A 24,062-nucleotide genomic window follows, 5' to 3' on the forward strand; every position below is an offset into this window, starting at 1 on the left:
CGCTTGTCCGCCTCCCAGGTTGCACCTCTATCCCTGAAGTACTCCGGCCCACCCTGGCTGACATCTGACCTCCCACTAGACCATGCTTCTCCTCCTGAGTATCCCCTAAAGGGGCCAATCGCCCCAAAACCTTCTGACCAAGAGCCCTGTGCTGACGCGACATGGAACTGGCTTCAATCTTGTCCCATAAGAGCTCACAGCCCCTCTAGATGATACCAGCTAAACAGCTCTGATTTACCCTTACCCCTGTACATTTTCATTTATTTTTATTTATTTTTATTTTTTGAGTGGGCATCTCCCTCTGTCACCCAGGCTGGAGTGCAGTGGCACAATCTTGGCTCACTGCAACCTCTGCCTCCCGGGTTCAAACGATTCTTCTGCCTCAGCCTCCCTAGTAGCTGGGATTACAGGCATGCACCACCACACCGGGCTGATTTTTTGTATTTTTAGTAGAGATGCGGGGGGGGTCTCACCATGTTCGACAGGCTGGTCTCGAACTCCTAACCTCAGGTGATCCACTGCCTTGGCCTCCCAAAGTGTTGGGATTACAAGCGTCAGCCACCGCGCCTGGCCCATAGTTTTTTGTTTTTTTGAAGACAGGGTCTCGCTATGTCGGTTACCCAGGCTGGAGTGCAGTGGCACAATCATAGCTCACTGCAGCCTTAAACTCCTGAGCTCAAGCGATCTTCCTGCCCCAGCCTCCCAGGTAGCTAGGACTACTTTCTTCTGCACTTCTGTCCCCTAAGAACATCCAACAACATTGCCCTGCCCCAGTGCTCTGTGAGGCTGACACTCGACCCAAGGATCTACCCTGGATGACCCCAACTCTACCCCTGCTAACCACCACCATCCATCTACCCCCGTGAACAGACTTTTTTTTTTTTTTTTTGAGACAGAGTCTTGCTCTGTCGCCCAGGCTGGAGTGCCGTGGCACAGTCATGGCTCACTGCAACCTGTGCCTCCTGGGTTCAAGCGATTCTCGTACCCCTCACCCTCTGGAGTAGCTAGGATTACAAGCGCCTGCCACCACACCCAGCTAATTTCTGTATTTTTTATTTTTTTGAGTCTCGCTCTGCAGCCCAGGCTGGAGTGCAGTAGCGCCATCTTGGGTCATTGCAGCCTCCACCTCCTGGATTCAAGCGATTCTCCTGTCTCAGCCTCCCGAGTAGCTGGAATTACAGGCGCCTGCCACAACACCCAGCTAATATTTTTTATATATGTTATATGATATATTATGTACTATATATTATATAATATATAATATATACTTTTATATATAATATATAATATATATAATTTTATTTATAATATATAATATATAATACAAATATATTTATATTATATATTTATTTATATATAAATAAATATATATTTATATATAATACAACATAAATAAATATATATTTATATGATATATTTATATATTTATATATAAAATATATAATAAAATCTAAATATATATTTTACATATAATATATAATATATATTTCTTTTAGATGGAGTCTTGCTCTGTCGCCCAGGCTGGAGTGCAGTGGCGCGATTTCGGCTCACTGCAAGCTCTGCCTCCCGGGTTCACGCCATTCTCCCGCCTCAGCCTCCCGAGTAGCTGGGACTACAGGCGCCCGCCACAACCCCTGGCTAGGTTTTGTATTTTTAGTAGAAACGGGGTTTCATCGTGTTAGCCAGGATGGTCTTGATCTCCTGACCTCGTGATCTGCCCGCCTCGGCCTCCCAAAGTGCTGGGATTACAGGTGTGAGCCACTGCACCCGGCCATATTTTATATTTTTAATAGAGATGGAGTTTCACCATGTTGGCCAGGCTGGTCTCGAACTCCTGGCCTCAAGTGATCTGCCCACCTTGGCCTCCCAAAGTGTTGAGCTTACAGGCGTGAGCCACCATGCTTGGCCAGAGCAGACTTTTTTTTTTTTTTTTTTTTGAGATGGAGTTTTGCTTTTGTCGCCCAGGCTGGAGTGCAATGGCTCGATCTTGGCTCACTGCACCCTCCGCCTCCTGGATTCAAGCGATTCTTCTGCCTCGGCATCCCAAGTAGCTGGGATCACAGGCGTGCGCCACCACAGCTGACTAATTTTTTTTTTTTTGTATTTTTAGTAGAGATGGGGTTTCACCGTGTTGTCCAGGCTGGTCTTGAACTCCTGACCTCAGGTGATCTGTCTGCCTCGGCCTCCCAGAGTGCTGGGATGACAGGTGTGAGCCACCACACCCGGCCAGAGCAGACATTTTTATGCTGTCCACATCACCAGCATCCTCTAAACCCTATCCTGATACCTGCAGCCTAGGCCCACTCCCAACTCCAAGAACCTCCATCCAATGTGACCCCACCTCCACCCCACGTGACACCCACCCCCATGCCTGGGATCCATCCACATTCTACTCCTGTCCCCAGAGCCGACTCCTCCAGATGGGCTGCCCCAATGGAACTGACAAGGCTCAGTGTCGACTCCAGTAGTCCCCACCCCCATGCGACCTCAGTCCTGTCCCCAGGTCCCTCAGCCCCCCACTCATAAGCCTCATCACTGCCACCCTCATTCCTTCACCAGAGTCTCCAGCCCCAGCAATGGCCCTGCCCACCATGCACTTCCTGCCCAGACTTTCCCTCCACTCCGCAAGTCTTCATCATGAAGTTACCCCACTCTACTCATTGCCTCCCCTGGGATCTGCCGGACCCCAAAGGTGACCTCCATCCTCGTGTCCCCTCCCTGATGTCATTCCTGCACTACTAAGGGGTCTCCCTTTCCAGCACCCCCACCTAGAATGTGGCCCCTCCCATTCCCGGGCCCAGATTCCAGATCCCTCCTGCCTAGCTGGCTTTGGGGTTCACCTGGCGGATGCCCCCTCCCTTGCCCCCATGCTCTTCAAAAGCATCCCAAACTCACAACTGGAAGCTCTCATTGTACTTGGGAGCCCAGCTATTGTTCTTGGATTTGGTTGCAAACTTGCGCTTCTTGTCGCTGAGCTGGGGCCCAATGATGTTGACCTCGATGAACGGCCGGAAGATGCCAGAAGTCTGCCACTTGAGGTCATTGGCAGCCACCACTGTTGGGGGAAGTAGAGGGTAAGACAGGTCAGGTTCTCCCAGTTGGAAAAAGTAGATGTTTGTGGCTCTCAAAACCTGCCCAAGGCTGGGCACAGTGGCTCACGCTTGTAATCCCAGCACTTCGGGAGGCCAAGGCGGGTGGATCACCTGAGTCCAGGAGTTTGAGACCAGCCTGGGCAACATGGTGAAACCCTGTCTCTACGAAAAATACAAAAATTAGCTGGGCGTTGTGTCACGCGCCTGTGGTCCCACATCCTTGTGGGGCTAAAGCAGGAGGATTGCTTGAGCCTGGGAGGCGGCAGCTGCAGTGAGCTGAGATTGTGCCACTGCACTCCAGCCTGTGTGACAAAGCAAGATCCTGTCTAAAAAAAAAATAAAAAATAAAAACACCCCCCCGCCCGCCGCCAAAAACCCTGTCTGAAATAAAGACTACATTTCCCAGCATTCCCATGAAGCTAAGTGTGGTCATATGACTACATTTTGGCCAATGAGATGAGAGAAAAAAATCACGTGTACTACTTCTCCACTGTGGCTTAAAAGGCAGGGAGTGAACCCTAAACTTTCTCCTTCCTCTAGCCGCAGTCTGCAATGCTTGTGGGGGCTGAGCTCTTTGTGACCCTATAGTGGAGAAAAAACATTTGGGTCCAGGTGTGGTGGCTCACGTCTGCAATCCCAGCACTTTTGGAGGCCCAGGTGGGAGGATTGCTTGAGGCCAGGAGTTTTGAGACCAGCCTGGATACCGTAGTGAGACCCCATCTCTGCAAAAATATAATTTAAAAAGTAGCCAGGTGTGATGCTGCATGCCTGCAATCCCAGCGACTCTGGAAGCTGAAGCAGGAGGCTTGCTAGAGCCCAGGAGTTTGAGGCTGCAGTGTGCTATGATTGCACCACAGCGCTCCAACCTGGGCAACAGAGTGAGACTCTGGCCTCTAAAACAAACAAACAACAACAACACATTAGGGATGAAAATGCAACAAAAGATGGCAGCAGCACAGATCACCAACACTGCGAAGCCTCCATATCAGCTCGAGGCTGGTTGCTACTTAAACTGTTACCCCAGAGAAAAACCAATTCTATCATTTTTGTTTGTTTACATGGAGTCTCACTCTGTCCCCCAGGCTGGAGTGCAGTGGCGCAATCTTAGCTCACTGCAAACTCCACCTCCCAGGTTCAAGCGATCCTCCCACCTCAGCCTCCTGAGTAGCTGGGATTACAAGCACACACCACCACACCCAGCTAATTTTTGAATTTTTAGTAGAAACAGGATTTCACCATTTTGGCCAGGCTGGTCTCGAACTCCTGGCCTGAAGTGATCCGCCAGCTTTGGCCTCTCAAAGTGTTGGGATTACAGGCGTGAGCCACCGCACCTGGCCTAATTCTGTCTTATTTAAGCCAAGTCAAAAACAGCCCAATCTGTGTTCTAGTCAAAAAAAGCCAAGAAAAGGAAAGCAGGGCTGAGAGATGGAGAAAGTGGGATTCAGTCTTATAAAACTGTTTACTCTGCTGGATCCAGCCATGCCTGAAGGTGGTGACCTCTGGACGTTTCCGTTTCATGGACCATTAAACAACAACAACAAAAAAAGGGTGTTGCTTAAGCCAGTTTGAGTTTGGTTTCTGTTTTAGAACCTAGCAAGTCCCTCCCACCTCAGACCACTCACCTTTCACTGTGACCTTGTGTTCCCCAGTTCCTGGATGAGTGAACAGCTCAACGTGGACAGAGACTTCACCCACAGGGTCTTCTACACCCAAGCCTGGGCAGGGCAGGGGAGGATGGTCAGCATGAGCTCTGTTCTTTCCCACCCACCAGGAGGGAACTTGACGGCCTCCCACCCACCCGTGCTGGCGGCACCAGGTCATCAGCCCTGATAGGGAGGCACTGATGGGGGGCCAGGAGGGGAGGTGCTCTTGGGAAGCCAAGAATCCTGGGTTCTGGCCTTTTATTGCCTTGCTGTGTGATCTTGGGTAGATTGCTTAACCTCTCTGAGCCTAATGCAATTCTTCTCTGTTTTTTCTTATTCCATTGACTGCCATGTTGTCAAAATTCAGTCTTCATGTTACATTACATCTTGGCAGCGTCTGTCACGCTGGCCTCCTGTGGCCGTTTGTCCTCTTGGCTGCAACAATGTCACCAACTCCAGATTCTCATCCTACATAGTTGTCACTCCTTCCAACCCCCTTTTGTCATTTTCTCCTCTGTGGGTCCTCAAACTGACCCTGCACCTCAATCTTTGACTCTCTTCTTTGTCTTCACTTCCTCCCTAGGTGCCCATAAACTGGAAAATCCTGCCAGCTCTACCTTCAAAATACATCCAGAAGCAGAGCCATGTCTTTTACCTGTATCCTACACCTGCCCCAGCATCCCATGCCTGGACTATTGCAGTAGCCTCCTTACTGGTCTCCCTCCTTCCACTCTTTCATCTACTCTCAATATACTAGCCAGAAAAATCCTATTAAGTCAGATCATGTCGGCAGGGTGCGGTGGCTCACAGCTGTAATCCCAGCATTTTGGGAGGGTGAGGCAAACTCACTTGAGCCCAGGAGTTTGAGACTAGCCTGGGCAACATGGCAAAACCCCATCTCTACAATAAATACAAAAATTAGTGGCCATGGTGGTGCGTGTTTGTAGCCCCAGCTACTCTGGTGGCTGAGGTGGGAGGAACACTTGAGCTCAGAAGGGTCCAGGCTGCAGTGAGACGAGATCGCATCACTGCACTTCAACCTGGGTGACAGAGCAAGACCCTGTCTCAGAAAATTAAAAAATAAATAAATAAAATTTAAAAGTCAGATCATGTCCCTCCTCTGCTCAAAACTCTTCCATGGGTCGGGCAGTGGTGGCTCATGCCTGTAACCCCAGTACTTTGGGAGGCTCATGCTTGTAATCCCAGCATTTTGGGAGGCTGAGGTGGGCAGATAACTTGAGGTCAAGAGTTCGAGCCCAGCCTGGCCAACATGGCGAAACCGTGTCTCTACTAAAAATACAAAAATTAGCCGGGCGTGGTAGTGCACGCCTGTAATCCCAGCTACTTGGGAAGCTGAGACAGGAGAATCACTTGAACCTGGGAGGCAGAGGTTGCAGTGAGCCGAGATTGCACCACTGCACTCCAGCCTGGGCGACAGAGAGAGAACCAGTCTCAAAAAAAAAAAAAAAAAGAAAGAAAGAAAGAAAAGAAAATTAGCCAGGCATGGTGATGCCTGCACCTGTAGTCCCAGCTATCTGGGAGGCTGAGGCAGGAGGATCGCTTAATCCCAGCTGGTTGAGGCTGCAGTGAGCTATGATCCTGCCACTGCACTTCAGCCTGGGTGACAGAGCAAGACTCTCAAAAAACAAAACAAAACAAAGCAAAACCAAACTCTTCCATGGCTCCCACCTCACTCTGAAATAATCAAAGTGGTTTTTGTGACCTGCAACACCCCTTCCAATAGTGGCCCTTTCCAATAGGTTACTATTACCTCTCCCCACTCACCCCATTCTTGCCCTTGTTAACTCTGACCCAGCCCCACAGGTCACCTCATTGCATCACCTGGCCCAGAATCCTCATCCCTCCTGATGTGACAGCTCATAGGGGCATCTTTTATTTTCCTTACCCCTATTTCCCTTCTAGTGCAGAATCTTAAGTTTCTTTTCTTTTTTTTCTTTTTTTTGAGATGGAGTCCTGCTCTGTCGCCCAGGCTGGAGTGCAATGGCGCAATCTCGGCTCACTGCAACCTCCGCCTCCCAGGTTCAAGCGATTCTCCTGCCTCAGGCTCCTGAGTAGCGGGGACTACAGGCGCACGACACCACGCCTGGCTAATTTTTGTAGTTTTAATAGAGGCGGAGTTTCACCATGTTGGCCAGGATGGTCTCGATCTCTTGACCTGGTGATCTGCCTGCCTCGGCCTCCCAAAGTGCTGGGATTACAGGCGTGAGCCACCACACCCGGCCTTCTTTTTTGTTTTTGAGATGGAGTCTTGCTCTGTCGCCAGGCTGGAGTGTAGTGGCACAATCTCGGCTCACTGCAACCTCCGCCTTCCAGGTGAAAGCGATTCTCCTGCCTCAGCCTCCTGAGTAGCTGGGATTACAGGCATCCACCAACACGCCTGGCTAATTTTTGTGTTTTTAGTAGAGATGGGGTTTCACCATGTTGGCCAGGCTGGTCTCAAACTCCTGACTTCAAGTGATCCGCCCAACTTGGCCTCCCAAAGTGCTGGGATTACAGGCATGAGCCACCGCGCCCGGCCTCAACCCCTAATTTTTCCATTCTGGAGTCAAAAAGTTCCCTTGTCTGCTTGATTCATGGTGTGGTGTGCTTCTGTTTGGGGCCACCACACATGTCCTCCATGGTGCCAATGGGGATCATTGATGGGGCAGCTTAAAAGAATCTCTCCCAGTCCCGCCTTCTGTGACTCGAAAGGGCATCCTGTGGACCTGTGGGGCCTGTGGACCTGTGACCGCCAGCACCTCCACCAGCCCCTCCCCACCCCCGACCAGGCAGCTCCCCACTCCTGGACCACCCCATGCACGGGGAGAAGAAGGGGAAAGTCAGAGGTGAGGGTGGGAGGTTGGGTCAGTCAAAGGCTGATTGGGTTACCTCACGCTGGACAGGAAGTGACTGAGGGTTGGGGAGCACAGGGGCCTGGAGACTCCCATCACCCCAGTACTGGGGTATGTGGCCCCGGTCTTTGCTGCCCACCCGAGGCCACCTTCCTTGTTGCCTCAGGCTCCCATTCCACCCCCGCCCCCCACCACCAGTCACATGCTCAGCCGCCCCGCCCTCCCCCAGGCCGATGCTTCATAGCAAGCTCAATCCGGGCCAGACTGGGGTGCCGGGGGTGCCAGGGGGAATTGGACAGTAGTGGGTCAGGTGAGGGGTAAGACCAAGGCCAAAGCTAGTAAGAAGAGGGGAGGGAGGCAGTGCTGGGTGCCCCCATCCCATGCTTTGCTGGCTCCGCGGGGAAGGGTCTTTCCTGGGCCTCTCAGTGCTTCTTCCAACCCCACCCCCCACTCCCCAAGTCCTCGGACCCCTGCAGGGGAAGGTTCCTCGGACAAGTGGTTGAATCTCCTTTGGCTCTCAGCATCTCATCTGTGGAATGATGTACCCCTCGTGGGGCAGTTAAAGAAATCTGTTTCAGATTCCCCAAGAAGGCTAGGCATGGAGGCTCATGCCTGTAATCCCAGCACTTTGGGAGGCTGAGGTGGGAGGATCATTTGAGGCCAGGAGTTCGAGACCAGCCTGGGCAACATAGCCCAGGAGGTGGAGGCTGCAGTGAGCTGAGATTTCGCCACTGCACTCCAGCCTGGGTGACAGCACCTGCCTCAAATTAAAAACAAAATGGCCAGGTGCTAGGATTACACCTGTCATCCTAGCACTTTGGAAGGCTGAGGCCAAGGTGGGTGGACCACTTGAGACCAGGAGTTCAAGACCAGCCTGGCCAACATGGCAAAACCCCATCTCTACTAAAAATACGAAAATTAGCCAGGCGTGGTGGTGTGGGCCTGTAATCCCAGCTACTCAGGAGGCTGAGGCACAAGAATCACTTGAAACCAGAAGGCGGACGGAGGTTGCAGTGAGGGGAGATTTCGCCACTGCATTCCAGCCTGGGCGACAGAGTGAGACTCTGCCTCAAACAACAACAACAACAAAACCAAACACAGATTCTTCAAGAAATGCCTGGCACAAGGTCCTGCTCAGCCTTAGAGCCTGATAAGTGTTCACTGAGATCAGCCTGGGCAACAAAGTGAGGCCCCCTCTCTACAAAAAAAATTAAAAATTAGCTAGCCATGGTGACGTGTGCCTGTAGTCCCAGCTCCTCGGGAGGCTGGGGCAGGAGGATCACTTGAGCACAGGAGGGAGGCTGCAGTGAGCAGTGATCGCACCACTGCATTCCAGCCTAGGTGACAGAAGGACACCTTGTCTCTAAATCATAATGATATCAATAACAATAATCCTATGAAGTAGGGTCCTTGACTGTCCCCATTTTACAGATGAGAAAACTGAGGCTCAGGGAGACAGATTCTTGCCCAAGGTGCCTACTCGTGGAGTCACTGGGCTGGAATCAGAGCCCAGCTCTTAATCTGACAGGTGCCTGTCCCGGGGTCCCAGGATCTGGCTTAAAAAATGTGTCATCTCAGGAGAAATGGATTCTGGGATTCCCACTGCAATCGCTTCTTCCCCATGTAGAACCAGCAAATCGTCCTTCCCCCTCACCGGCCTGGGCCCTCCAAGCCGCTCAGGCCTGGGCGGCGGCCCTGCAGGCCCTTGAGGCAGAAGGATGATCCTTTTACTAGCCGGGGCCAGGAGGGGCGCAGGCACCGGGCACCAGGCGCGGGCGGCGGGCGGGCGGCGGAGGCACGTACCCTTCTCAGGATAAATGTCTTCACTAAGGGTAAACCTAGTACCTTTTCCACCATGGACTAATTGAGGGGGTGGAAGGGGGAGAGAGGTGGGAAGCATGGGGAGCGGGGAGAGAGGAGCCAGTGAGAGGTGAGGATGGAGGAGTGTGTGTGGAGGGGGCAGGGGAGGCGCGGAGAGGGGACAGCGAGTGAGAGGGAGGAAAAACAAGAGAGAGAGAAACATCAGCTGCAGACAGACGGAGAGACAGACAGACAGCCTCCTGCTCCAGGGACACCAGGGACACTAAAAGCAGCCAGGACTGGAAGGGAAGCTGAGCTCAGAGACCCAGCGCCCACGGAGGGCCCTGGGCTGGCTGGATCGGGGGAGAAGGGGGCCGTTGGAGGCCACAAGGCTTTGCTCCCCTCGCCCCAGGCTGGGTGTCGATGGCAACTCTCCCTCCCCCTCCTGAGGTCAAGCCGCCAAACTTCTTCCCCTTGTCGGGACCAATTTTGAAAAGGGGGGTCCCCAGGGAATCCTGCCCTCCATCCAGCCCCAGCTGCTGTGTGTGTGCGCTCAGAGAGGGACAGGAGACCGAAGCAAAAGACAGAGAGAAAGAGAGAGTTTGAGAAATGGGAACTCCCTCTCCGTCCACCCTCCCCCACCAAGTTGAGGTTCCTCCCGCCCTCGGAGCTGTCAATCATTCCTTAGCCCCATGACATCACATAGGTCCCTCCTCAGGGGAGTTCAACCACTCTCTGGGACCATGACGTCAAAGGTCCCACCCATGGACCTGCCAATCATTCCTTGACCCCTTGACATCAGAGGTCCTGCCCGTCCTGAGCTGTCAATCACTTCTGAAGTCTCCCAGAGCTGTCAACCATTCCCTGGACCCATGACTGTCCAGGTCCCTCAGGAGCTGACAATCATTCATTGGCCCTGGGACACCATAGATTTTCCCAGGAGATGACAATCACCTTGTGACCCTACGACGTCACAGGTTCCACACCTAAGAGTCATCAGTCCTGCCCTGGTCCTTGATGTCAAAGACATTCCATCCCAGAGCTGTTAATCATTGTCTGGCCCCAGGACATCACAGATTTTCCCAGGAGTTGACGATTACCTCCCGGCCTGTGACGTCAGAGGCCCCGCCCCCATGAACCTTTGATCAGTCATTGGTCCCTGGACTTGGTGCAGAGATGTCAATTCCGCCCCATCCATGACGTCACAGGGGAGTCAGCCAATGGCAGCCGCTCAGGCTTGGGGAGGGGCTGTCTCCGCGGAGCGGGAAAGGGTGACGGGGTCTGGGCACCCTTACCCTGGGCGGATTGCGTCTGTACAAAGGTCTTGATTAGCAGGTCAGTGGCCTGCGTGTAGAGCGACAGGGCATAGCGCAAGGATTGCAGGTCCGGGCTCTTCTCCAGGAAGGTCTTCTTGAGGCCCACGCCACCCGCGTGGAAATATTGCTGGGGAGGACAGGGTGGGGAGAGGTGAGGATGGTGGGACCCTCTACCCACTCATAGGGCTGGGTAGCCCTGGTGTCACCACTCCTAATTCTTCCTGCTACTACTTTCTCACCTCTTCCTTTGCTTTGCCTAGTGAACTCCTATGCATTCCTCAGAACTCACCTCTCACATGCCCTCTTCCAGGAAGCCTTAGCTTCTCCCACCTTGGGCTCGCCCAGCCTCTATCCTTCCCTCTACCCTTCTACACCTCAAGAAATACCTGGCACAAGGTCCTTTACATCCTTCCCTCTACACCTTCTCACTCTTTGGGCTCCCCCAGCCCACATCCTTCCCTCTACCCCAAGCCTAATCCTACAAGGCTGAGAATGTCTGTATCCAGCAGTCTTCCCCGACCTGGGGCTCCTTAAGGCTCCCGCATTAGCCAGCCCAGCTCTGGCACAGACAGGGGAACCGGAGTGTTCATAAATTGAATGAATTAATGTGGGTCTGAGGTGAACCTAGGTCCATGACCACAGCAGCCACACCCTCTACATCCCCCACCTGGGATGGGGAGGGGTAGGGCCTCTCACCTTGATGGTGTCCAGGGCCAACTCAACAACCGCGCACTGCTTTGGGGTCAAGCTCTTTGCTTCTTCTCGTACCATGTGGTCCTGGATGGATGGGGAGAGGGACCACGTGGGTGGAGTGGGCTCCGCCTTCGGAATCTGTGTCTATGGGTCTCATCCCTGTTAAACTTGGAGGAGCTGGGCTGAGGGTCTATGTTTTCATCATCCCAGCACCCAATATGTGACTGGTACACAGCAGGTGCTCAAAAAAATATTGGTTGAATAAATGACTTGCCCTCTTGATCAAGCTGTACCTGAAGCTGAACCATTCACATCTTTCTGACACACTAGGGAGCAAATATCTTGTGCTTCAGTGAGTAGAGTTTCTGTCCTTTGAGCCTGTAATGCATGTCATCATCCTGGGACCCCTCCCTCAGGATGGTGGCAACCTGGAAGCCACATGAGTTTGGGGGGCAGTCCCTCACCCCATAATCTATCCCCACTCCTCACCTTGAGTTTGGACAGCTGACCCAGCTCCTTGGCTGCATTGAAGATCATCTGGGTTCCCTGCGGGTAACAACAGACAGCTGGGTGAGGGCAGGGGCGCTACAGCTGACACTCCAGCCCCAGAGACCATCTTGGTTCTTGCCCAAAGGCTCTGGGCAGGGCAATAATTGTGTCCCAAGGACAGAGGTCTGGAATTCCCCAGGAAGAACTGATGAGGATGTGGTGACCTTGTCCCTGAAAATCCCAGTCCCGTGAGGATAGTACCCACCCTCTCAGCCCCACCCAGGCTTGTGTAACAGGAGAAACAGACAGGGACCAGACTGTGAGGGGCAGTGGGTTGGGGGAGCCTCAGACGGTGGTGTTTGTGGGTGTGGGCAGGGTTTTCCAGGGAAAGGGAGCTTTGGGAACACAATAGGCCAGGCTGGGGTTTCAGAAAATGGCTCCGGTGAAACACCTCCTCCTCCTGAAGGGAGCAGCCCCTCTGCAGGGAAATTTCACCTGTAATCTGGGAGGACTTTCAGTCTGATTTTTTTTTTTTTTTTTTTTTGAGACAGAGTCTCCCTCTGTTGCCCAGGCTGGAGTGCAGTGGCGTGATCATAGCTCATTGCAGCCTCAAACTCCTGGGCTCAAGCAATCCTCCTGCCTCCCCAGTAGCTGGGACTACACGTGTGAGCCACCATGTCCAGCTAATTTTTGAAATTTTTTTCACAGAGATGGGGTCTTGCTGTGTTGTCCAGGCTGGTCTTGAATTCCTGGGCTCAACTGATCCTCCTACCTCAGCCTCCCAAAGTGCTGGGATTACAGGCGTGAGCCACGTTGCCAGACAGTCTGACCTTTTAAAGGAAAAATCCTCCCTCTATACAAACACCTCCACATCCATCCTCCACCCCACCCCCAAACAGACACTAGCAAGATGGTGATGTGGTGATGGCTCTGACAAGCCAGATGGGCCTGGGTTCAAATTGCAGTCCTGCTGTGTGGCCCTGAGCAAGTCACTTAACCTCTCTGAGCCTCAGTTTTCCCATCTAGATGAGGAAAATTATATCCACTTTGTGGCTTAGTCTGGACCAACCATGTCTTTGCTCAGTGTTCACTAATTATCACTTGGTCTCAAAGTCATGGGCAATGCTAAGGGAGACGGGGTCCCAGCCTGGAAGGCAAGTGTCTAGCCTCCTCTGTCACTGCTGGATGGCCCCAGGCTTGTCCCTAAACCCTCTGAGCCTCAATTCCCACCCTGGCTAACAGGGATACCCATGGTAACTTGGGGACAGGGTGGGGCTGAGTATTGAGGTAACAAGTCTTGTATTACTGGGTCCTGGGGTGGTCTCGGGGTCCTGGGTGAGGCTAGGTGGGGAGGGGGCCCATTTACAGTGGAGATATTTGGAATTATGTTCATAGTCTACCAGCTGGCCACCTGGTCATTCCTACTGGTACTATTATTATCATCTTGGCTGTTACTATTCTTATTTCTTGTCTGTGATCCTGAGGTTCTTACAAGGCACAGTTACTCAGGGGTCCAGCGAACTGGGCCTCAGTTTCCCCTGCTGCACCCACCTGTAGTCTGGCAGGGCTCAGGGGCCTTCCTGGGTACCCTCTGCCCTACCCACCAACCCCCCACCCACCACCCCCCACGAGCAAGCCAGACAGACAAAGGAAGAAGAGACCAACAGACAGGTTCACAGTACGCCCTCGGACGGCACGAACCACAGAGGTGGAAGGGGGCACAGGGGTGGGGTGGGGGGGAGTGGGGTGGGAGCCAGACAGACAGTGAGAGGCCGGTCTTACGTCTGAGTGGCTTGGCAATTTCACCCTGCCCTGTGGAGAGAATCAGGTGGAGGTCAGAGTTCTGGTGACTGCTGGGAGGATACTCAGTGGGACTTCCCTGCCCCCTCAAAGCACAGTCTCACTTCCCAGCCCAGGAGCTCCTCCCCAGGTCCTGGGTCTAATGGTGGGCCCCCTCCCCAGCTAGCACCTCCTCTTGTCCCCTAGCAGGGGTTTAGGGGTCAGACTCCTTGACTGCCAGCACACTCTCGGGGTGCCCAGGAGGCTGGAAGCAGCCTCATCCCCCAGTCAGCCTACCTCAGGATGGGGCACCTGAGGAGGTGGGGAGATGAGACAGGGCTAGGAAACTCTCTCCTCCTCCATTCCCTAAGGGGCTGCCCCTATATCCCAGCACCCGAGTCTACAAAAAACATACTAACATATACTGTAAGTTCACTCAATGCTGAAGAACCCATACACTAAACTACATACGTGCACTCCTAAACACTTGCAGGCATGTGCACAATTATATCACACACAAAAACCCACACATCCTTGACCCCACATGGATTCACATCCACATATAGGGTGCCTGGGACACTGAATGTGCCCCGCAAAGGGCTGGCAGAGAGAGTGCGGAACCCCTGTGACCCACATTCACAAAGCTAAGACTCCATTTATATGCACAAAGGTACAACGATATCTTCTGCACAAGTGCACAGCAAGACAGCTGCTTGTGTGTTGCTGTAGCTCCCATCTCCTTCACAACAAACACCCATTAGCACAGCAACAACAAAAAAATCTACATAAAAAACAACACCTCTCAATCCAGGGTGGTGATCTAGCATGTAGGCTCCTCAAGAAGCCACAGAATTTCAGCTGAGCCCAGGGCTGAGATGAGCCCTGTAGATATTGCTGTGGGAGGATGGGAGCTGTTTGTGCACACACATTAGTTCACATGTGCACACACACTGCTCGTTCTGTCCCTGGAGAATCACTTCATCTCTGACTTCTGGTTTTGTGGGACTTGGTTAGAACAGCTATCTCCTACCCACGACCCCCAGCTGCCCTTCCTGCCCAGGTGCACAGACGCACACACATGCACACGCATGCCCAGACACCGGAGCTCAGGGCCTCAGTGAGACGAGGCCCTCATTACCTTTTCTAATCCCTTGCCATGTTTTCTCAAGAGGTTCCCCTGCAGAGACAATGTCACAGGGTGATCAACCTGGCAAGTAGTGCAGGGTGGGAACCTGGGATGCTCACAGGAATATTCATGGGAATGGGGGAATCCACACTGCACAGGGTACTGGTGACTGGGTTGCATGGGGATAGTGTGTTTGTGTGTGTCTGTGTGTGTGTGCACATGTGTGTGCGCTTTAATGACTCACTCTTAAATGGTGTGAGAGTCAGAGACAGGAAAGAGAGAGAGAGAAAGATACAGATACAGAGCTAGAGAAAGTCAGAAAGAAGGGAAAAAAGTCACTGCCAAAATATAATCCATTTACATTTACTGTACACATGAGACTCTTGGTTCTTGGGTTAACAGGAAAGCAAATGGGCTGCATATTCAGACAGATCTGAATTTGAATCCTGATTCTGGCATATATTCACTATATGACCTTGAACAAGTGACTCCTCTCTGAGCCTCAGCTTTCCTCATCTGCAAAATGGGGATAATAATATCCACCTCACTCAAAGGGTTATCATGAAGCTGAGCTGAAACAGGAGCTATGAGAAAGTCTGGCATATGGGGAGTCATTAAATGCGAATTCCTTTATTCTCCCTGCCTACAAATGCATTGCCTGTAGTTGGGTATGCTGCCACCAAGTGGTTATAGCCAAAGACCCAGGCTGCAGCTACCAGGAAGTAAGAAGAGCACTTGTAAACTTTTGACAAAGTGAAATCTTGTAACAGCCTTGTCTTGCCCACAAAGGGAAAATCTGAAGTTGTTTTGTCTCTGCTCTTATACATGTCTGCATATCACCACCACCACCACCGCCACTACCATTAGCTCTGCCTCTGGGCCAGTCACTGAGAGTGCAGTGGCGCGATCTCGGCTCACTGCAACCTCTGCTTCCTGGGTTCAGGCAATACTGAGAGTATTTTAATGCATCATGCCATTTGGTTCTTAGAACTACCCTCGGGGAGGTGATGCAATGAGCCCCATTTTCCAGACAAGGAAACAGAGGCTGGGAGGTCAAGTGACTTCCCAAGGTCACAGAGAGAGACAGTGGCTGGGCTAGGATTTGACCCCAAGTCTACCTGACATCAAAGCCATGACAAAAGTCTCCCACTTGGGCACCTGGGTGTATGTCGGGGATTGGTGTGTGTCGGTGTGGATGGCGGGAGTTGGGTAGACAGGTTGGTGGGGTACCGAGGAATGGTCTGGAGCATGGAATCAGAAGTAGAGACCCTCATGGTGAGGATCTGCATTCTGGGAAGCTGCTGACAGTTCAGAGCCCAAAGAGGAGGTCAGAGGAATCCTGGGGTTGATCCTCTTTCTAGCTTCAGGGCGTCTGGTGACATCTGGGCACGGGAGCAAGGTTGGATTCTACCCTTAGATGGCAGGTCCGCTGCGAAGGAGGAGCTGGGCTTGGGGTTTGGGAGTGGGTAGCAGGGCTCCTCTGGACTTCAATGGGACAGGGAGGGTGGGCGTGGTCTCCCTCCCTCCCAGCCCCGCCCCCTCCTCATGCCCCGCCCCAGACAGACACAGGCACATCTAGGCGGGAGGGAGGATGGTGGGTGAGGAGGGGGCGCTGGGTGGGTGGGGAGAGGGGTGCAGCGACGCAGTGGGCCAAGTCCAGACACAGAGCGGACGGACAGACAGACGGACAGACGGGCCTCTACTTACGATCATCTGTCATCCGTGATTGGGGCAGGGCGGTGGGGGAGGGGGGAATAAGGTACCATGAGTCTCCCGGGAAGGCCAGGGAGGGGGCAGAGATGGCAGCACGGAGGGGCAAGACCCCTGCCCCAGCCCAGCCCAGAGGAGGTGGAAGGATGGGAAGTCCGAGCCTCCCCCACCATCGTCGCCCATCTATGGCCCCCGCGCACCCTCCCCAAGCCTCCGTGGTCCACCTGGGAAAGACCTCCCCACTCCCTGATGTGCCCACAGCCCACATGCCATTGCTGTCCTCAGGTTCTTGACGCCTCCTGGAGGGACCCACGCCCAGCTACATCCCTCTACAGATGTTTGGGTCCCCTTGGTCCCTAGAGATTATGGCCACTGGTCTATAGGTCCTGGTCTCTGGATGGCCAATGACCTCTGCTTGACCTCTCTGACCTTGGATGCCCTCCATGACCTCTGGCTGACTTCCAGAGCCCCCTGGTCTATTGATCTCTGATCTTTGAAGTCCACGGTGTCTCCCCTCTTTGGCTTTTGAATGAGCCCCAAAGCCCTTAGAAAAACCCATTGATGTCTATGCCTTCTTTTTTTTTTTTTTTTTTGAGACAGGGTCTCATTCTGTTGCCCAGGCTGGAGTGCAGTGGCACCATCTCAGCTCACTGCAGCCTCTACCTCCTAGGTTCAAACAATTTTCGTGCCTCAGTTTCCCAAGAAGCCAGGATCACAGGCATGTGCCACCACACCCAGCTAATTTTTGTATTTTTAGTGGAGACGAGATTTCACCGTGTTGCCCAGGCTGGTCTCGAACTCCTGACCTCAAGCAATCTGCCCGCCTTGAGCCTCCCAAAGTGCTGGGATTGCAGGCGTGAGCCACGGTGCCTGGCCAATGTCTATGCCTTCCATGGCTCAAGGATAACCTCGATCCCGAAGCTGACCTGTTTTCTATGAAAACCTTTGAATGCTATTTTGACCTACATGTGACCTTTATGACTTTAGTGGTCTCTTGATTCTACCTGATCTCTTTGACCCTGGAGAAAATACAGTGGACTCTGAAGGATCTCTTTAACTCTTCGATTATCTTTAACCCCCGTGTGACCTCTCTGACCTCTGAATGGCCCCCCACTGACCTCTGGTGGCTTCCATGACCCTTGGATGGCCCTTGAGCCTGGATGACCTCTCTGAGACTGGATGCCTTTGTTCTCACACCCCAGCCTCTAGGCACCAAGTTTTCTGGGCTCTCGCCAAGGAGGTGGCCTAAATGTCCCCTTGGGCCCCCTGCAGGTCTCACCGTCTGGTCGGTGAGGGGCGGCAGGACGATGGTTTTCTCCATAGTGTTCATAACCAGCTTCCACAGCTCCTTCAGCACGCGCTTCAGCACAGTCTTCTCACAGATTTTGGCAAAGAGGGTCAGGCTGGGGACGAGGGGTAGGTCTGAGAGAGGGCCCAGCTGGCCCCAACCCACAGATCACCTTCCCTTAACAGGAGGGCAAGGCATTCCACAGATAGGAAAGAGGGCCCACAGCCTGTACAGGCACCCCTGGGTGGTTTGATGGAGCTATGATATCTGATGCATGAAGAGAAGAGTGAGTGGTGGTTGGACTAGTCAGCAGAGACCAGATGGGAAGGGGCCCCAATGTCTGGGAGGAAGGCTTGGGCCTTACCAGGATGGGGGTAGTGGGGAGCCATGGAATGTTCAAGAGGGAGACACAGCCAGACTTTCATGTTTGAAAGAACAGTGTGGGGGATGAACCGAAACAGGAAGGATGGAGATCAGGGACTATGAGGGAGAAGGCCAAGCCCAAGAGGAACAGGAGGGGAATGGTCAGAGGAGGGCAGACTTGAAAGGGAAAACAGCAAAGAAATTGTGGTTGGATGGATAGGGGTTGAAGGAGACAGTCAGTCCACCAAGATCCATCCACCAACTGATCCAGTCACCCACCAATCCATCCCTCCTCCAGTGGTCCTTAATTCTCTATTTCTTTTTCTATCCATCCATCCATCCATCTGTTCATCCATCCATCCTTCCATGCATCCTTCTACCCATCCCTCCACTTATCCATTTATTTATCCATCCACCCGTCCATTCATCCATCTGTCCACCCATCTATGCATCAAAACATTTATTCATCCATCCAAATATTTCTCACCTATTAATCCATCCATCCATCGACCCACTCATCCACCCACCCACCCATCTGTCCATCCATTTATGCATCAAAACATGTATTTATCCATCCAAATATTTATCCACCTATATCTATCCACCATCCTTCCATCTACCCACCCACCCATCCAACCATCCATTTATTCATCCATCCACCCATCTGTCCATCCATTTATGCATCCATCCACCCATCTGTCCATCCATTTATGCATCAAAACATTTATTCATCCATCCAAATATTTATCCACCTATCCAACCATTTATCCATTCATCCATCCATCCATCCATCCATCCATCCATCCATCCATCCAACCAACCATCCATCAAGCCAGCCTGCCAGACATCCATCCATCTAAGCATCAATCCATCTATGCATCAAAACATTTATTAATCCATCCAAATATTTACCGAACTATCCACCCATCCATCTTTTTAAAACATCTATCCTCCATCAAGCCTTCTAAACATTTATCTTTTAATCCATGTGTCCACCCACCTACCCATCCCTCAGGTCACCTATTCATCCACCATCATTCATCCACACAAATATTTACTCACCAATCCTTCCAATTATTTACCCACCCAACTTTCCATCCCCTTTATGCCACCATCTACTCAGCCATCCAACTATCCAGTGACCACCCAGCAAACATTCCCTGCACATCCTCTCCAGCCAGTCCCTGGGTCTCTATGGCCCTGCCCCAGCCCCTCCCTGGCCAGCCCAGTCCACCTGGCCCGGCTCACTTGCTGTCCAGCAGGTCCATGATGGGCTGCAACACATTGTCAGCGTCCTGGGCCACGCTGCTGCAGGCACTGGCTGGCACATTGCCTGTGCCCTTAACCTGGCTAAGGATGTCACCCATCTGTTTGACACACTCTTCAATGTGCGGCTGGAAGCTGGGGACACAGAAGGGAAGGGCTCAGATCACAGGAAGGGCTGGATGAGGACACAGATGCTGATCTGTGGTCCTTGAGGTCATATCATTAGCATCACAGCACATAACCAAGCAAGAATGGAGAACAGGCCAGATGAGGTGGCTCACGCCTTTAATCCAAGCACTTTGGGAGGCCAAGGTGGGCGGATCACGAGGTCAAGAGATCGAGACCAGCCTGGCCAACATGGTGAAACCCTGTCTCTACTAAAAATACAAAAATTAGCTGGGTGTGGTGGCATGCACCTGTAGTCCCAGCTACTTGAACCCAGGAAGTGGAGGGTGCAGTGAGCCGAGATCACACCACTGCACTCCAGCCTGGTGGCAGAACGAGACTTCGTTTCAAAAAAAAGAGTGGAAAATAGTAACAGCAGAACCAGGCAAAGGGATAAGACATTTGCTGCATTGTTCATTTCATTCTCAAAATCCTACCCAGGTACTATTATTGTCATCACCCCAACTTTACAGAGGAATAAAAAAATATATAAGGCTCAGAGAGGTTAAGTAACTCACCCAAGGCCACACAGCTAGTAAGCAGTAAAGCCAAGATTTGAACTCAGCCTTGTCTAACTCTGAGCCTGCAATCTTCACCTCTATATCTGCTGAGCCTCCAGACGCCCCAGGCTCAGAGGGCTGAAGGCTGTTCCCTCCCCACTGCCCCCAGCCCTGGAGATGCTCCCACCTGGTAGCAAACACCCGGCTGAGCTCGTCCAAGACGTTATTGAGTTTCACCTGAAGCTCCTTCAAGATGTCACTGGCTTCGGCATCCAGCTAAGGAGGGAGAAGGGACACCAGGCCAAGTTCAGTAAGTATCCACATATACTGGGCATTTTCTCATCTGACCCAGGGAAAGGGATCCCAAGGGGCGGGAGGGGAAACTGAGGCACAGACAGTTATGCTGCAAGCCTGGGTTTAAGAGCATGGTTGAGCTGGAATTCATCCCCAGGCCTGGTGGCATATGAGCTTGGGGGCCTGCAGGGACACAGTGGTGGGGGTGCCCCCATCCCTTCTCCAGCCCTGCCACGGCCCTGCCTCACCTCCTTTCCTCCCATGGCTTCGAACATCTTCTCCAGCTGAACTCGCAGCTGTTGAGTGTTATTCATGAGGATGCAGGGCTGCGGGTGGGAACAGAGAGGGGAGTCAAGCCTCAGGACCTCTCCCCAGAGCCTCCCCTACCCACCGCCAGGGACCTCGGGATGGTTTCAGGGTCTGGGTTTGGAGGAAGCTGGGGTCCCACGGGGTCACCTGCAAATGGAAGGGAGCGTTTGGGCTCAGGTTCCTGGGCGTGTTTTTGCGGGGCGGGGGGCATCTTTGGGGATTGGTGGGGGCAAGAAAGACTCAAGTAATCCCACAACCCTGGGCCTGGTGGGTCCATGAGAGGGGCTGGGAACTCTGAGGGTAGCAGAGTTTCCTGCAAGAGCCCAAAGCTTTGCAGCTCACACCCTGAAGGCTTCATTTGCAACAGCCAGACAGTGACACACTGAAGGTGTGTGCCCTCACCCCAAGATATACACACGAGACTCCCCCACAGATACACACACTCAGACATGCACAGCCAGACACAGCTCACACCATGCACATTCAACACTGCCATACCAAACCTGGTGAGACACACCCACCCAGACATGCACACACACACACACACACACACACACACACACACACTCACACTATATGCAGTTAACTCAGCCAGACAAAACATGGTCACACACACCCAGACATGCACAGCTGGAGACACACACAAGCATACACACACTCACACTATAACCAGTTAAAACAGCTAGATAAAATATGAGACACACACCTAGATGTGTTGTACAGTTGAACACACATACTCACACATACATACACTCACACTATACCCAGTTAGCACAAATGAAACATGGCTAGACACCCACACTCAGATATGTACAGATACACACAGACACACACACTCACGTTATACCCAGTTAACACAGCCAGACGAAACACAATCACACGTGCACACTCAGATGTGCACAGTCGGACTCACGCACACATTCATGCCATACCCAGTTAACAAAGCCAGACAAAACATGATCAGATACGCACACTCAGATGTGCACAGACTCACACACACACAAACACATACATACGAGTATACCGGTCAACATAGACAATACACAATCAGACACATGCACTTAGTTTCCATATACTCAGACACACACAACTATATACACTCTGATCACACACATTCAAACAAGCATCTCTAAACACACAGACAATCCAGTCAGATCACACACAGGTGGACATACATAGCCCCAGGTGTCAGGGCCCTGGGGAGAAGGGAGTCCTGGGGATGCTGAATGGGGCTGAGGAGGGGGATAGGTCAGGGGCCCCCTCAGGTCACCACTTTCTCCTTCTCCTTGGAGCAGTAGGAGGCAAAGTCCTTGGAGATGATGTCTGCATACTGGAGGAGCACATTACTGATGGTCTGGGGAAGACACAGAGTGTGGGTGAGAGGAGAGGCTGGGACCAAGGCAGGCCCCAGTCGTCCCATCAAGCCCACTAGTGAGATCAGTGATGAACCCAAACCCTATTAGCACCTAAGATGGGCCCTTGGGCTAGGCAAATTCTCCGCCCAAGATGACCATCAAGACCTAGAGGAGATACCGCTCGATGAAGACAATCGTTTTATGTAGACCCAGTTCTTTTTCAGAGCAACCAAGCAGCATATTAACCCAGCTTCAACCACAAGATGACCTGATCTCAAATCAAAAGCCAATTCCTACTTGTAATTCCCAAGGTCAACACAGCCTAATGCCAATCAATCAAACCTCAACCGCAATGATCCCAACCCTCAAACTCATCCCAAGACTCACTCGAATTCTGCATCAATCTCAGCACTCACTCCAACCTCAATTCCAAATCAAGACCCAACCCAGCCTCAAACTCCAACCAAACAGCATTGCCAACTCACACTAATGACCTCAATTCCAACCCTGATCTCAACCCACACCTCAGCTCCAACCTTACCCTACACCTTAACTCCAACCCCAGTCTCAACTCCAATCTCAATTTAAACCCTAATCCCAACTCCAACCTCCATCCAAACCTCAACTCCAACCTCATCTCAACCTCAACCTCAACCCAAACCTCAACTACAACCTCAACCCAAACTCCAACTTCAATCCCAACCTCAATGACATCACCAACCCCAACCTCAACCTCAACTTTAGCCCATCTCCAACTCAGACTTCAATTCCCTAACCCTGACCCCATCCCCTAGCCCCAACCCTACCCACTCTCCCACACCTTGGCAAAGCGCCTCATGTAGTGCCCCACAATCTGAGGGTCAGGACACTCGAGTTTCTTGATGATTTCAAAGCTCTGGTTGAGTTGGGAGAAGACGTCCACCACGGAGCAGGAGAATAGGGCATGCTCTGAGGTCTGCTGGAACTGCAGGGGGAAGGAGGCCAAGAGGAAGGAGGAGATCAGCACCAGAGAAGCCCCAGAGCCCGACTCTCCCACTCTCCATGGGGAGAGCCAGAGACCAATTTCCCCGGGGTGAGATGGACAGAGGGCGAGGTTGACTTAGAGTCAACTCTAGAGGTGGACGCAGAAGCCATGGGGTGCCTGGAGGTGTCTGGCTTGATGGAACTCACATTTCGTAGTTGATGAATGAACAAAAGATTTTAAAAATCATGAGCAAGGCAACGATGGCGGACACCTACCAGAGACTGACCTCATCCCAAGGGCAAATTTCCCCGAAATTGAACCCCAATGGGAAGACTAGGAACTTGGTTGTAGGTTGGCCTTCTTACCCCATCCTTCTTGTCTCGCTCCAGGGCACCATGCAGGAAATCCCGGGACACCTCCTCATTCTCATCCAGCCACTGGATGACGAAGGGTTCAAACCATCTGGAATGAAGAGCCGGGGTGGGGCTCTGCCACCTCTTGTCCTCCTCAACCTCTGCACTGCCTGGTTCTGACCCACTAATGAGTGGAGCTATGGCTGCTCCTACTCTGCCTGGAGCTCTCCCTGCAGCCTTGAGTGGCTGCTCCTCTGCTCGCATCCTGCACTGAACCTCAGTTACTTTGCTCATGAAATAGATTGAGTGGCCCCTTTTACAGCAGGGCCCAGGCCTGTGGGAATCCTAGTTCAGATAAGCTGCCCATGGAAAGTGGGTTTATTCTCTGAGTCCTCTCTGAGTCCTGCGTCCATCCTTCCCTCCCTCCCTCCCTCCCTCCCTTCCTTCCTTCTTTCTTCAGATAAACTGCCCATGGCAAGTGGGTTTATTCTCTGAGCTCTTGTTTCCTCCCTCCCTCCCTCCCTCCCTTCCTTCCTTCCTTCCTGGGTCTTGCTCTGTTGCCCAGGCTAAAGTGCAGTGGTGCGATCATAGCTCACTGCAGCCTTGACTTCCTGGGTTCAAGCAATCCTCCCACCTCAGCTTCCCAAGTAGCTGGCACTACAGGCACGTGTCACCATGCCCGGCTAATGCTTTTTTTGTCTTCTT

General features: G+C 52.3%; 1 protein-coding gene across 3 annotated transcripts in view; it reads right to left on the reverse strand.

Annotated features, from left to right (window-relative positions):
- The window catches only part of UNC13A (unc-13 homolog A), a 94,818-nt gene that overhangs the window by 5,715 nt on the left and 65,041 nt on the right, over positions 1-24,062 (reverse strand). Inside the window, exons 28-43 of one of the 3 annotated variants that reach the window (XM_058424597.1) lie at positions 23,370-23,466; positions 22,861-23,004; positions 21,956-22,039; positions 20,625-20,702; positions 20,270-20,358; positions 19,400-19,552; positions 17,780-17,903; positions 16,498-16,503; positions 14,803-14,841; positions 13,668-13,697; positions 11,886-11,942; positions 11,400-11,480; positions 10,683-10,830; positions 9,391-9,447; positions 4,715-4,807; positions 2,896-3,055 (exon numbers count right to left, since the gene is read on the reverse strand). In XM_058424597.1, the coding sequence (XP_058280580.1) occupies positions 2,896-3,055; positions 4,715-4,807; positions 9,391-9,447; positions 10,683-10,830; positions 11,400-11,480; positions 11,886-11,942; positions 13,668-13,697; positions 14,803-14,841; positions 16,498-16,503; positions 17,780-17,903; positions 19,400-19,552; positions 20,270-20,358; positions 20,625-20,702; positions 21,956-22,039; positions 22,861-23,004; positions 23,370-23,466 (1,440 nt within the window). Of the gene's footprint in view, positions 1-2,895; positions 3,056-4,714; positions 4,808-9,390; positions 9,448-10,682; positions 10,831-11,399; positions 11,481-11,885; positions 11,943-13,667; positions 13,698-14,802; positions 14,842-14,977; positions 16,504-17,779; positions 17,904-19,399; positions 19,553-20,269; positions 20,359-20,624; positions 20,703-21,955; positions 22,040-22,860; positions 23,005-23,369; positions 23,467-24,062 lie in introns of those variants that run through there. The other 2 variants (XM_058424596.1, XM_058424595.1) reach the window with 2 other exon arrangements.

The sequence above is a fragment of the Hylobates moloch genome, unplaced genomic scaffold, assembly GCF_009828535.3.
Source record: "Hylobates moloch isolate HMO894 unplaced genomic scaffold, HMol_V3 SCAFFOLD_12, whole genome shotgun sequence".
Taxonomy (NCBI): domain Eukaryota; kingdom Metazoa; phylum Chordata; class Mammalia; order Primates; family Hylobatidae; genus Hylobates; species Hylobates moloch.